The sequence below is a fragment of the Gnatocerus cornutus genome, chromosome 10 (assembly GCF_029298725.1).
Source record: "Gnatocerus cornutus isolate USDA-ARS CGAHR chromosome 10, icGnaCorn1.1, whole genome shotgun sequence".
Lineage (NCBI taxonomy): Eukaryota > Metazoa > Arthropoda > Insecta > Coleoptera > Tenebrionidae > Gnatocerus > Gnatocerus cornutus.
This window is the reverse complement of record NC_142242.1, coordinates 5,278,730-5,291,245: the sequence shown is the minus strand read 5'-3', so window position 1 is coordinate 5,291,245 and position 12,516 is coordinate 5,278,730. Positions and strand designations below refer to the sequence as shown.

At 33.6% G+C, this 12,516-nt stretch overlaps 1 protein-coding gene across 2 annotated transcripts in view; it reads left to right on the top strand.

The window, feature by feature from the left end:
* Positions 1 to 12,516, top strand: part of Dscam3 (Down syndrome cell adhesion molecule 3) — a 70,328-nt gene that overhangs the window by 23,027 nt on the left and 34,785 nt on the right. For both annotated transcript variants that reach the window (XM_088046881.1, XM_088046882.1), the window contains exons 3-4: positions 5,926 to 6,097; positions 11,021 to 11,163. In XM_088046881.1, the coding sequence (XP_087903007.1) occupies positions 5,926 to 6,097; positions 11,021 to 11,163 (315 nt within the window). The remainder of the gene's footprint in view (positions 1 to 5,925; positions 6,098 to 11,020; positions 11,164 to 12,516) is intronic.

The following is a 12,516-nucleotide window of genomic DNA, read 5'->3' as shown; positions in this document are numbered from 1 at the left end:
CTTCATATTGATACTTTGACAACTTTGTGCTTTTGTCGTCGAATTTTACCACCATAAATTTTATAATTATGTATTTATGGAGGAATTTTATTCCATAGCAATAAAAGTCGATCTTCGACAAAATGCCGCTGACAAGCTGCAAAGAGAAACGTAATTAAAATTTTTCACCCAACTCTTCAAGCTAAATGTGAATAACTCAAAATTGAGTAAATAAACATATAAACAAGCAAACATAACTTTCAGAAAGCTCTTAAGCTTTGCCAACAGGTGAGCTTCGGGCACGTCTTTCTCCTCTAAGTTGTTAAATAAATAAGGAGAATAGATTTACCTCATTATCTGTGCAGGCATTTGATTTAAGATTGTCTTGATGTATCAATAACGTTTTTGTGTTATTGTCGCCGCGTTTAAATTTTTAGAAAACACAAAGGCTAATAATTGTGACAGCTTATTCGTGCTACTAATGGATTTTTCGAAGGAGTGATAAATTACATTGTCCGTAATCATCATTGACAGCTCCTTTAGAAAATTTTACCAACTTCGTTAAAAACTTTACTGTGAAAAATGTAAAGAATCACACAATTCAAATTTCTGATTCTCGGGTCTCTAGTGTGACTTTGATTAAGTGACTTTAGGTTAACACATTTATTTTTTTACACTTTCATTACATTAAGTGAATTGCAAACCGAATTGAAAATGGAACTAAGAGAGTTTGTTGTGGAAATTTGCCGTACATTTATATTTATGAGAAGTTTTGAGTGCTGACAAGATGAGGGGTTAATGCACGAGATGTTTTAATTAGACTCTAATATTTTATGCAAGGTTAAAATAAAAAAATCGGGATGGACATTGGAGTTACTACAAAAAAGCGGCGTCCAAACTTATAACCGGGGAAAAATACATATGCAACGATAAAAAAGTTGTAAACTCGGAGAGAGATTAATGCAAAAATGGAACTTAAGAGGTATGTTCTCTTTACAATTTGCGACTCAATTCGGAACATGATAGAAGAAAAATATTAAATTTAATGTTCTGGAAATTTGAGACGATATAGAACAGCAGGGGAGTTACAAAAAGACTTATGAACATAATAATAGTAGCCAGAAATTTAATACAAAATCTGCGAATAAATATTTCATGATATGAACCAAACACTAAACACATTAGTGAATCACATTTTGGATTTTGAAAACAAATATATTATGCAGAGATGAAATTCATTTAACGCTACTATAGGCGCTGATGAGCATATTTTAAGATTATTTTGAATGTCTTTATTGAGGAAGTTAAAATTATAAATCACTTCGTTTCATTTTGTCGAAAATCCCTTTCCGACGTTCCTTTTTTTGTGAAGGTTGTTGATAAAAGCCTTTTGTGAATTTTGTCGTTGTGTAGGTGAGGGAATGAAAAGTAAGGTTTGAAGGGGTGCGAGATTCAACGTTTGTAAAAATTAGAACGTCTTTGAAACGCTGAGCCGACTGCAGCATAGTACAGACCCACTTCATCATTGAGTAGATCACGTAGTAAATGAGATAAAACTGTTATCGATTTCCTGTTCCTTACAATACATTTCAAGAGAGTTCCCGATATTCGCTAGAGGTGATAAACCGCCGGAAGCGTGCGGCCTCACCTTGCACATTCATTGACTTGCGCAAGCAGATATCTTTCCTTAGGGTTCTCCGACAATTTAACCATCGTACTTATCGAGTCAACACTTAAATACACTCTAAAACTTTAAATTAGATAGAAGCCCGGACCTTAAATTTGGCCTCGTTCTACATGTTTACTGTTCACACCGGACATATGCTTTAGTTATACAAAGAGGTTTGCTCAATACGCTTGAAAGGCTTCCGCACTCGACGTCTCGATGTTTACAAGAACCCAACTTGTCGCTTTTAAACATAAATAATAGTCTGCACTTCTTTGTTTTCACCGATACGAATTAAACTAATATTTACCTTTTAACCGCGCAATAACACCTGCACAACGGGATCAAAATCAACAAACGATTTAAAATGTAATCTTTAGACAATTTTCTTTCTACTTGTCTAGGCTCTGTAGTGAAGATTGGAGATAACAGTCTTTTATTTTTTCTTTTCTTTGTTCTTTGTGATATCGATCACACTTCAATCAAACTCTACTGTTATCAATTTTAATAAGATTCGGCGCATCCACCATTTTTAGCATAAATTATTTGGTTTACATTTTGTCAGATGCGTCAAGTTTGAGCATCATATATTGCAATAGAAGTTTAAATTACGTGCTGATTTGTGCTGTAATTCCTAAATTCTGTGCTCTTTTCGCTTTCGAGTTATTTGAAAAACAAAAATGATGCTTAAACTTGACGTTGAGCATCATATGTCGTAAAAATTAATCAAACTAGTCTTGTGCTTTTTCGTTTTTGAGTTATTTGAGTTAGGTAGTTTAAGCCATCATGGATCACAAAATAGATTCCTTTTTTACCCTCGATAATAAGTCAGAATTAAGAATTTAGAATTAAGATTTAATTTAAGTACGAATTAACAGAATTATACCTACTGGTTATTTTAAATATTTGGCGGTTGTCTACATCCTCAAAAACATAAATAATACAAATACAGTCGAATGTCGGTACATCGTTTAATTGTTTGATCTAAACAAAATAAAGAAATAATTAAACGAATGTATATTAATTATGGTTGAAGTTTACTCTATTTATTATTCGATACCAATAGATGCAAAATAATTATATTTGATTACATATTTCATGCACGTACCAAATGTAGTTTAATTCTGAAGCTGCAATTTTAAATTTTAAAACCATAATTTTTATGCACTTAATGCACCCTAAAACCACTCAATAATGCTTAGAAATTGTTGATCAAAGAACTTCATAAAGTATTACAAATGGTTCCAAACTCCAAGTGTTGCGATCTAAATAGTACGATAATTTGTAAATAAGATTTAATTAATAATTTTACGTAGTGTGAAAATTTTCGATTACCTGTCGTCGAAAGTAATCTGAGTTCGAAGAACTACTAACTACAGTCAAACTTTCATAACTCAAATTTTCCCTTAAGAATTCGAGTTATAGAAGTTTGACTTAAAGAAATTTCAAATTAAAGAAAAATTGAAAAACCAAAAGTACAATTATCCATAAGAAACTTAACTAATTAAACAAAATTAAACTTCTTAATTTTGATTTATTCCATGATGGAAACAATTTTCAAAAATATCGCTGGTCATCCAGGCTTTTTTATTATGGCAATAATCTATGGGATACCACCAATTTTTAGTTCTTCAGTTTACTGAAGCATTTTAAAACAACTGTCAGTTTTTCGTTTTTTTTTTAATTGGGTAACCTTGCCCATTTCAAAAAAATTTTCAATACAAATTTTGTCTTTGAAGACGGCAAATATTATTCTTGCTCAGTAGTTTTACACCAACTTTTTTCAAATTTTCAAGCTTCTGCTTAATACATAGTGAGTCTTTTTAGCTTACGTTGTTTTGGAGTATTGATTTTTGCATGTTTTTGCAATAAACGAGAAACGAATATAAGATTCATAAATTCATTAAAAAATAGCACCTGCAAATAATTTCATAAATTCCAGAAATTTACCACAATATTAGTTTTTACAGACTAATTCTGAGAACATTTTCAGGTTATGGAAGTTTACCCATCTTTTGGTGGCAGAATTTAATTTGTTTATAGAAATTTTCGAGTTATAGAATTTTGAGTTATTGAGATGAAATTACATATAAGTTTTAGGGAAAGCGCAAAGAACTAAAATTAATTTCGAGTTGTAGAAAAATTTAAGTAATCAAATTTCAACTGTATTACTAGTGACCTATCAGCAAAACGAAAAACTTTATGAATTATTTCAATATACAGATTTAATGGATTCTGGATTCCAATACATATTTTTTAAAATGCTTTCAATCCAAGTTTGTTTAAAAAAAAATAATGACAAATTTTGCCGCTGCTGTCATGAAATTTTGCTAACTAAATAAATTAGGTATCGTGTGTTCGGCGGATTGCTGAACATGGGAATTCAAATTTAATTTTTTTCCTACTCTCTCGAACCTCCAAATAAAATTAGGGTACTGGTGGATTGTGCTTTCAAAAGTTTTTAATACGAGAGCCATTTTTAGGATCTAATGTCCAATTTCATTATTGAAAAAAAAACAAATTAAAAGTGATAGTGATTTCAATTTCGAAGTTAGTATTACTAAAAATTGGAGACCTGTCATAGCATTGCCTAAACTAACTTCACTTTTTAAATTAACTTGTGCTTTGGAATGGAATATTTGCAGTATAAGGCTTAGTGACAGATCTTCTTTCACAATCACACAGCCTTTGAAATTTTGAGCGGAAAATTTTATAATTCCACATTTTTTTACTAATGCCGTAATAACGTAGCTTTCTAAAAGTTGCTCTCAGATTAAGAAATCTCTAGAGCACAATCCGCCATTAACCAAATTAAATTTGAAGGTTTGGGCGTGCAGGAAAAAAATAAAATTCTAATTCCCATGTTATTTCTCTTTGTTCAGCAATCCGCGGAACACCCGGTACGTAAACACTAATCAGTTGGTGACATAGAACCTAAAAACTCGTTATCAAAATGCGTAAACCCCTGGAGGTAGTTAAAAAAAAATAGAATTACTGCCTTTCTAATTATCATCAACGAGAGTTCAGATTTAGATTTTTTGAATCTGGCACACGTAGATAAAGTTTAACATGATAATATTATTTAGAATTTAGAATTCGTTGAAATTTGTATTTTGGGTTGCCTTGTGTTAGAACGCAGGTGGGTCATCTTAGATGAATAAAAAAACTCAAGAACAAAATGAACACAGAATTTGGAATTTGCAGCACAGAATTAACACAAAAGTAGCATAAAATTATGGCATATTACGCAATGTTTTGTGATGCTCAAACTTGACGCTCCTTCATATATGTTTTTTGAAATAACTCCAAAACTAAAAGAGCACAGATTAATAAAAATTGTAGCACAAATTAGCACAGGATTAAAACAAAATTATAAGACCAGTTCGATTAATTTTTATGACACGTAATAATGGTCAGCGTCAAGTTTGAGCATCATTTTTAATTTTTAAATAACTCGACAACGAGAAAAGCACAAAATTTAGGAATTAGCACCGAATTAGCACAAATTTATGACATTTATTTAAACTTTTTTTGAGACGCAGGTCTCTTAAAAAGTTCGGACAAAGGATAATGCATCTATTTTCTTTTTTATTAGTTTCGGTTCGCGGTTTAGTCCAAATTTATTTGGAAGTTTTATTAAGTTGTATTTAGTTGTAGCCACCGAGAAGCAATATCCTTTTCCGTCGTGGTGAATTTGGTGTCGACACACAGATAACAGCAAAGTTTGTTTTAGCGGGTTTTTTGTTTATCAGACTAAAAGTTTGAGAGTGAATAAAAATTCTTGGTACAATTTAAAATCTGTTGGCGTGAAGCGAAACGAAATAAATATATAATGAAAGAATTAGCGAGCAAAAACCGTCGGAACGAGGAAATCATATTCCAAACTCGTATAGCTTTCAGGATGGGTATTACGAAATGTGTAAACACAAATATTTTACATGCAAGAAGGTCTTCTGTACGAAACACATGTTTATATTCTCTGGGGTGCGAACTAGTGGAATAATAAGTGAGAAAATCAAATAAATAAATCGGATTTCATGCAAGAAGTTGGACGAAATCGAAATCCTGGTGTTTCGGTCAATAAATAAAAATAAACGGAACGTAAATAAATTTTAAAGGTTGGTAAGAATTAGTGGCGTTAGTCACGTTCTCTACCTGACAGTGATCAAGATTACGTTTTTCTCTACAAGATAATTTCGTAGGTCGTGCTGTTTGGAGGTAGAGAAAGATGTGCAACGTATATGAAAGATAGCTTATGACGTATTGCGGTCACGTTTCAGGGGCGGCAAGCCAAAGCCATGGACCGGTGTTCCTTCTGGAGCCTCCTGCTCACCTCACATTTTCCAATACTAGCGGCTCGCAGGTCAGCTGCTCCGCACATGGATCTCCGACTCCCCAAGTAGACTGGTTGTTGCAGGATGGCCAAACTGTCACCGCTGTGCCTGGGCTTAGGTATGTCATTCCTTTTATACACCCGCAGGGCTTTGCAACCTTACAAAATAAATCCTCTCATCTATGACGTTTACGACAGGAAAGCGAATGATGCCACAAACTTATATATCCGACTAACACTACCAGATAAATAAAACAAAACATAAAATGAATCGCATTCCAATTGAAACCGTTTTCAAAATAATAAGCTTTGCTAAACCTTCCTTTGTCTTACACAAACTCGAGGAAATTTCCCTAGAAAATCATTTGAATTCAAACCATTTTAAAACCACTAAACTGTCATTTTATAATTTTTGTATACACGACGTCAAGGAGCTAAACCGATATTTTACAAACAGAAAAAGTCAGTCTGACCTGAATGTTTTTGAAGCTGGAAATTACATAGCTGTCAAATGCAATATTCTGCAAGAACCTATAAATGATTTACCTAACATTGTAAAGGCGTGTCAGTGTTAAGAGAACGATTTCCTGATATTTCAAGATTTATTGATTGATTGATTATTACCGAAAATTTGATGAAATGAACGCTGTTTTCCCCCAGTAAAATTAAATAAACTTTCTAACTGAATTCTTTAGAATAAATTCTCTAAATCTCGCATTAATTAACCAAAGTAACTTGAAATCTGTGAAAAGCCAAGTTGCTTGATAGACTCACGGATCCACCATTTTTATTATATTCAACCACTAATTAATACGTTTGTGGATATGTTTATTCTAAACATTTACTTTGAAGTGTCTTTAATAGCGCCTTTGTTGTGTTAATTGGAAAGCTATTAAAACGTTTTTTGTACACTTCTCGATCCTGTCAAAACCGTTAATTAATATACAAAAACTCTTGGTAACAAAACTCCTCAGAGACAATTGAAATTTAATATCATCATCGCTGAAAGACAGTAAATTGAGAAGTAAAATTCTGTTTTGTTATCCAATTAATTTCTATTCGCAGTTTTTCATATTTTTACACAATTACTTTATGGATGCACCGTAATCCAACCGCACGTTTTTGAAATAGGAAACAATTTCCAGTTATCATTGTTTTCATGCGTTTTCATCAGCTATAATTGTCATTTTTAGTAGACTTTAATAATAGATCTCTGCGCATGATCAATTGCATTACAAATTTTATTGGCACTTTGAACCAATATTTTAAGTTACTGCATTAAAATTTTCGTTACAAATGATGAAATATTCAAGCGCTTTAGGATGTAGAAAGTGCGGTTAGCGTATGACCCCATGTTAATCACAAAATTAATATTTAACTTTGACAGTGACTTTTAAATCATCAGCACACTCATTTAAAAGTTATAATGAATTCGGAGGACAGGTGGTTTTAAAATTGTTAGTTTTTGGATGGGGAGCCCGAATAGAACGATGTCTTCAGCTTTCTGTAACAGGATTTTCTTTCATCAGACAATAAAAGCTGAACAATACAACAGAATCTCCATAATGTCAGCATTTCGAACCGATATCTCGTTATCTCTAAAAGACTAAAACGAATGACACGTGATACAATGAAAGTCTTAAATTATGCATTTTGTGTCTTGTATACAGAATTTTATTGATAAAAAAATTGAAACATACAACCGGAGCGGCGTATGCTGTGCAATTGCTTCGAGAGAAACCATGAATAAGTAAAACTACGAAGACATTGTTCAAGTAAATTGTTAATGTGAGCAGTATCCAATGGCTTGTTTACATCTCAAAGTTTAAGAATCAATGTCGTTTGTTGGAATAAAAAATTCCTCCGCGGTATTTGTGCTAATGCGTAATTGATGAGAGTGGATGGTGTCTAAGGGCAACGGTGTAAGAGTTGAATTGAGCGAAGACAGTGTCTCCAGAGGCTCCGAAGTAAATCGAGCCCCGCTAGAGTATCGAACTTGAAAGGCCTCATCGTCTTAGCGAATTAAGGTCTTATGTTAATTGGTGTCGAAGGGACAAGGAATGGAAGAGAAGGCTCTTATCGTCAGCTATCATGTCACTTTTCATATCCGATATTCTATTCGACTTTTCCAAGAGGGATTTGTATCGTGTCTCATATCTTTTAGCACTTTACCCGAAGCTGAACACATTCATTATTCCGGTTTGTAAAGAAGTGAAAAAGAGTGAATAACAATATGCATGAAAATTTATGGTTTGTTATGACGAGATTAAGAGTCGGATCTGAAATCACAAAGTAACTCGCATTGTTTTCTAGTGAAAGAAAAAGAATCCACAAAATTTCAACCAGTTAAATCGTTCATTCAATCATAGATACTTTATGATAATATGATTATGATGAATGCTTTCGTTTAGGGTTGAAATATAATATTTATTGATGTAAATTCCGTTGTGTATCCTCTCTAATCTTTCAAACGAAATTTGTTTTATGTAGTATCATATCTTTTAGTGGTATCCCCGTCGCTGAACTCATTCATTATTCCATTTTCTAAAGAGTTAAAAAAGGCTCCATCCAACGGAGAAAATGTGATTAAAACTGAACCACCGCAAACACGACATAATAAACAGAAAAATTCCTCTCTCGTCCAACTAAAATTCTTTAAAATTTTCACACTCGACGTCATCTCGTTCCCATTTAAAGGATCATTAAATCGTGTTGGAAAGAATCTTGAGCTTGATTTGGTCTCGAGCATGATTGACAGTAGATATAATGGATTTCGTTACGGACAAAACTTAATTAGAGTATGAGTCGAACGAGTTGCAGCTAGCCTTCAATTACTTGAAACAGCCGCTGTGAATTTGCGTGACCTGCCCGAATGCAAATGTCAACTCTGTGCTGAATTCGTTTCTATCTTTGTAATGATCGATACTGGATACATGTGACACAACGAGCCGTATAAATAATGGACTCTGGCAGGTCTATTATAAATGTATGGGACCGACCCGGAAACCGGAATAAGCTCCAGTAGACAGATCGAGAATTCAAAGATTGATGTTTCTAACGGATCAGCTAAATCTAGTTTTATTTCGTCTTTTCCATTCCGTTAAACAACCTTATGTATAAATAAATTCCATCAGACAAATATTCAAACCACTAACCTATTTCGATTACCTGTTGAATTGTGCAGATTATCATTGATGATACTTATTAACTATTCAATACGCCCTCAATTTCCTCCACAGCTATGCGCACTGGGAAAATATCCGTACCGTCAAAATCTCAGAATTTTAAGTGACGAGAATTATGTGTCATGCTACGATATCTCCAAAGATAATAAGGACGTCGCGAGTAATCAAGACGACAATGAATTCTTCGATGCTAGAACACGAGAAGATTGCAACTTAGTTTAACATTCTCTTTTGAGAGGCATTCATTTCTTATTAGTCGCAAAAAATATTTAATGATTTGATGATTTTCGTCTATTTTAAAATAGCATTAATTTTTTGCTTTTATTTAGCTGGCAACATATCCAATTCCCTAGTCACGTCTTTTACCAAAGAATTTGTTGAATGGAGCAAACCAATCATCAAACTCAAAGGGTTTAAAAATTGCACAGAAATAAGTCGAATCTCATAGATCTTTCGTGGTAGAACGAGTGCGCACACGATAAAATTGCACTGACCATTGATTACTTAACAGCGAAAAGCTTTCTGCCCAGTTTAAATATAGAAATGTAAAGTAAAAAATCAATAAAAGTCATAAAATATGCACGTCGAGTTATAAAAAACTTAGAACGAGACATACAGTCATTAAATAAATAATAATATTACTCTAAAATCGTAGCAGCTCGCTTTGAAACTGTGTTTCAGGAACGTGTGATTGACATTATGCCACTTTCAGGATCACAACTCTGCTCGATCATGCATTCAAATAGAAAAGGACATAACACATATTGCCACGAAACAAGTCCTGGTTTTCCTACGATAATTCGTTTTTCCAATTTCATTTTTCTTTTCCGCTACTGTCTCATGCGTCAATGTGCATTTTCGGATTTTCTCCAATGACTTGCCACACAAATTACATGATTTGATCAAAAATTTCATGTTTATCTGATATGCTGGAAGTAATTGAATTGGAGCAGCTTCCAATATTTTTGTTTTTACACGAGGAGGAAATTGAAACCTGAAAAGGATAATACGATACACATTTGACGGGGGATAACGTGGATAAAAAAAGTGTCATAATAATTTTAAGCGGTTGATTTACATCGACACAATCAATTGCAAGCAAAAGTTTTAGTTTAAATGAAATTGTTTATAATTAATGTTAAATTAGACAGTCGTTCGCATGTAAATATGTAGAGAGAACATATGTTGACAGTTGCATGGTAATACGAAATATATGTGCGTATTTGTCGGAATTTATAGTTATAATATTCTGTTGATTGCAATTAGGGGAGTTGCTCCCAGCACGTCATCTCTGGATCTATTAATGCCAATTTAATGGATTCTTGGAACAATGCAAATAAGAATGAGTAATGAAAATTGAGTTAAATATTAATATAATGATAGAAGCTTTATCTCTCCGGAGTGTGAGTTTTGTAGCCGTAAAGTGGCATCAATTACTTCGTAACAATGCATCGATTCCCGCATCGCATAAATTCTAAATAAAAGAACCCATAGATCAATGTCGGATCTGTAAACTCAGTCTACGCTAGGAAGAACGTTTTCCGTTCCGTTATTCAAATAAGTTCCTAAACGACCACTATGTCGGGCTATGCGAGCTGCAAAATGAATGCAAGAGCTTATCAGTGTGAAACGGGGGTGATCCTGGGTACACATCCATTGTGTCGTCGCTTATGTAACATGGTACCACATTACAAACCCGCCGATAAGTTTCATCCATCAAAAAATCTAAACACATCTTAAAAGCTCGAGAAGGTTGGCTAACACATTGTAATTAAAGAATTCAAAGTCTATCTAACACTGTGGCAATCCAATTTAACTTTGGCATTGTGTAACCGTATTTTTCTGTTGTCCTTTCAGACAATCACTCGGTAATGGAACTTTATACTTTCCACCCTTTAGAGCCGAAGATTATCGAAAGGACGTCCACTCGACCGTCTATCGCTGCAGAGCTTCAAACTTAGCTGGCACTATTCTCAGCAGGGACGTCAATGTGAGAGCTGGTAAGAGCACCTTTTTGACACTACCTCTGTTTACAACTCTCTTGTAAGTACTTGACTCTGATAGGACATCTATTGATTGTCAGGATTAGTAAAATATTGACCAAGACAATACTCCCCAACAAAGAAAAATGAACTTCGTACAAAATAATTTAACTCAAAGTAGATTCTTGTTCTTTTTATCTAAACAGCTTACCTCATTGCAATAAACAAGGCTTTATCTCTACCGTGATGAGTTTAGGTTGTATCGACAGAATTCAATGTTTTTGAAGCGTAGAAAAGCTTTTCATCTTTTATTTGTGTGCATTTGGAAAGCTGTTGCGCCGAACATAATTAAATCACAAATAGCAAAGGTTTTAACCTACATGGAATTATTGTCAAATTCGAATTATCTTCTATAAAATTTTACACTGGCTGGCACAGGAAAATGTTAAAACAGACGAGCATGAAAAAATTTCTACTTGCGTGAATTACGCCGCCAAATCACAATGTCACTACTGATTTTTTAAATAATAGCTATGTAGCAACAATGAATTTATTAGTTCAACAAGTGGGGTAGAAAGGTTAACTTGATTTGGCGCATCCACCATTTTTATCGCACTACAAATTAATTTGTGTCACAATATTCCAGTAGAATAAGTTTTTTTTTGTTGTGAGCTAACTAGTTAGTTTTGGTATTTGGAGAATTTTCAGTGCGGTCGTAAAATTGTAAAACAGTTTAGGGAGTGTTATTATAAAGGTAATGAGTTCATCTTTTTGTTTATTAATGAACAGACAGGAATTGGAACGGAAGCAACTGTTATATGGACGAGAAAAGTCAGTAATTACACGTGGACCTGGCAGCCTTAGGATCAACGTAGGTCGTAGCTGGCAAGCCCCATTTCTGCTGAATAATAGAACGTGTGGCGGTTGTGATTTCCCTAGACGGTAGTACATAGTGCGAGACACATTTATGAGAAAATAAAACGGAAACATCGAAGTTTAATAACTATTCAAAGTGTTGTTAAGTGTTGCGCTTTTATTAAATATGTCTGTGTCGTATTTACAGTAATTACATCACGCAAATTGTTGTTTATCTCGTATCTGAAACACTGCCATGCAAATTGACAAACGAAACATGTTTTCACGTTTAACGTAAATATTTAGCTCGGATCGCTCGGTGAACAATCTCGACAAAAACTATGTTTACTGGTTATTATGACGAAAAAGTGAACGAAAACGATTCTTATAGTCAAAATATTTGCCTTCAATTATAACTTTTACCTTATCCGAGGTAATGTAATGTGAATATAATGCAACGAGCTCTCTATTTCTCCAAGGATGTTAACAATTACCCGCTCAACGGTTTACTTTAAA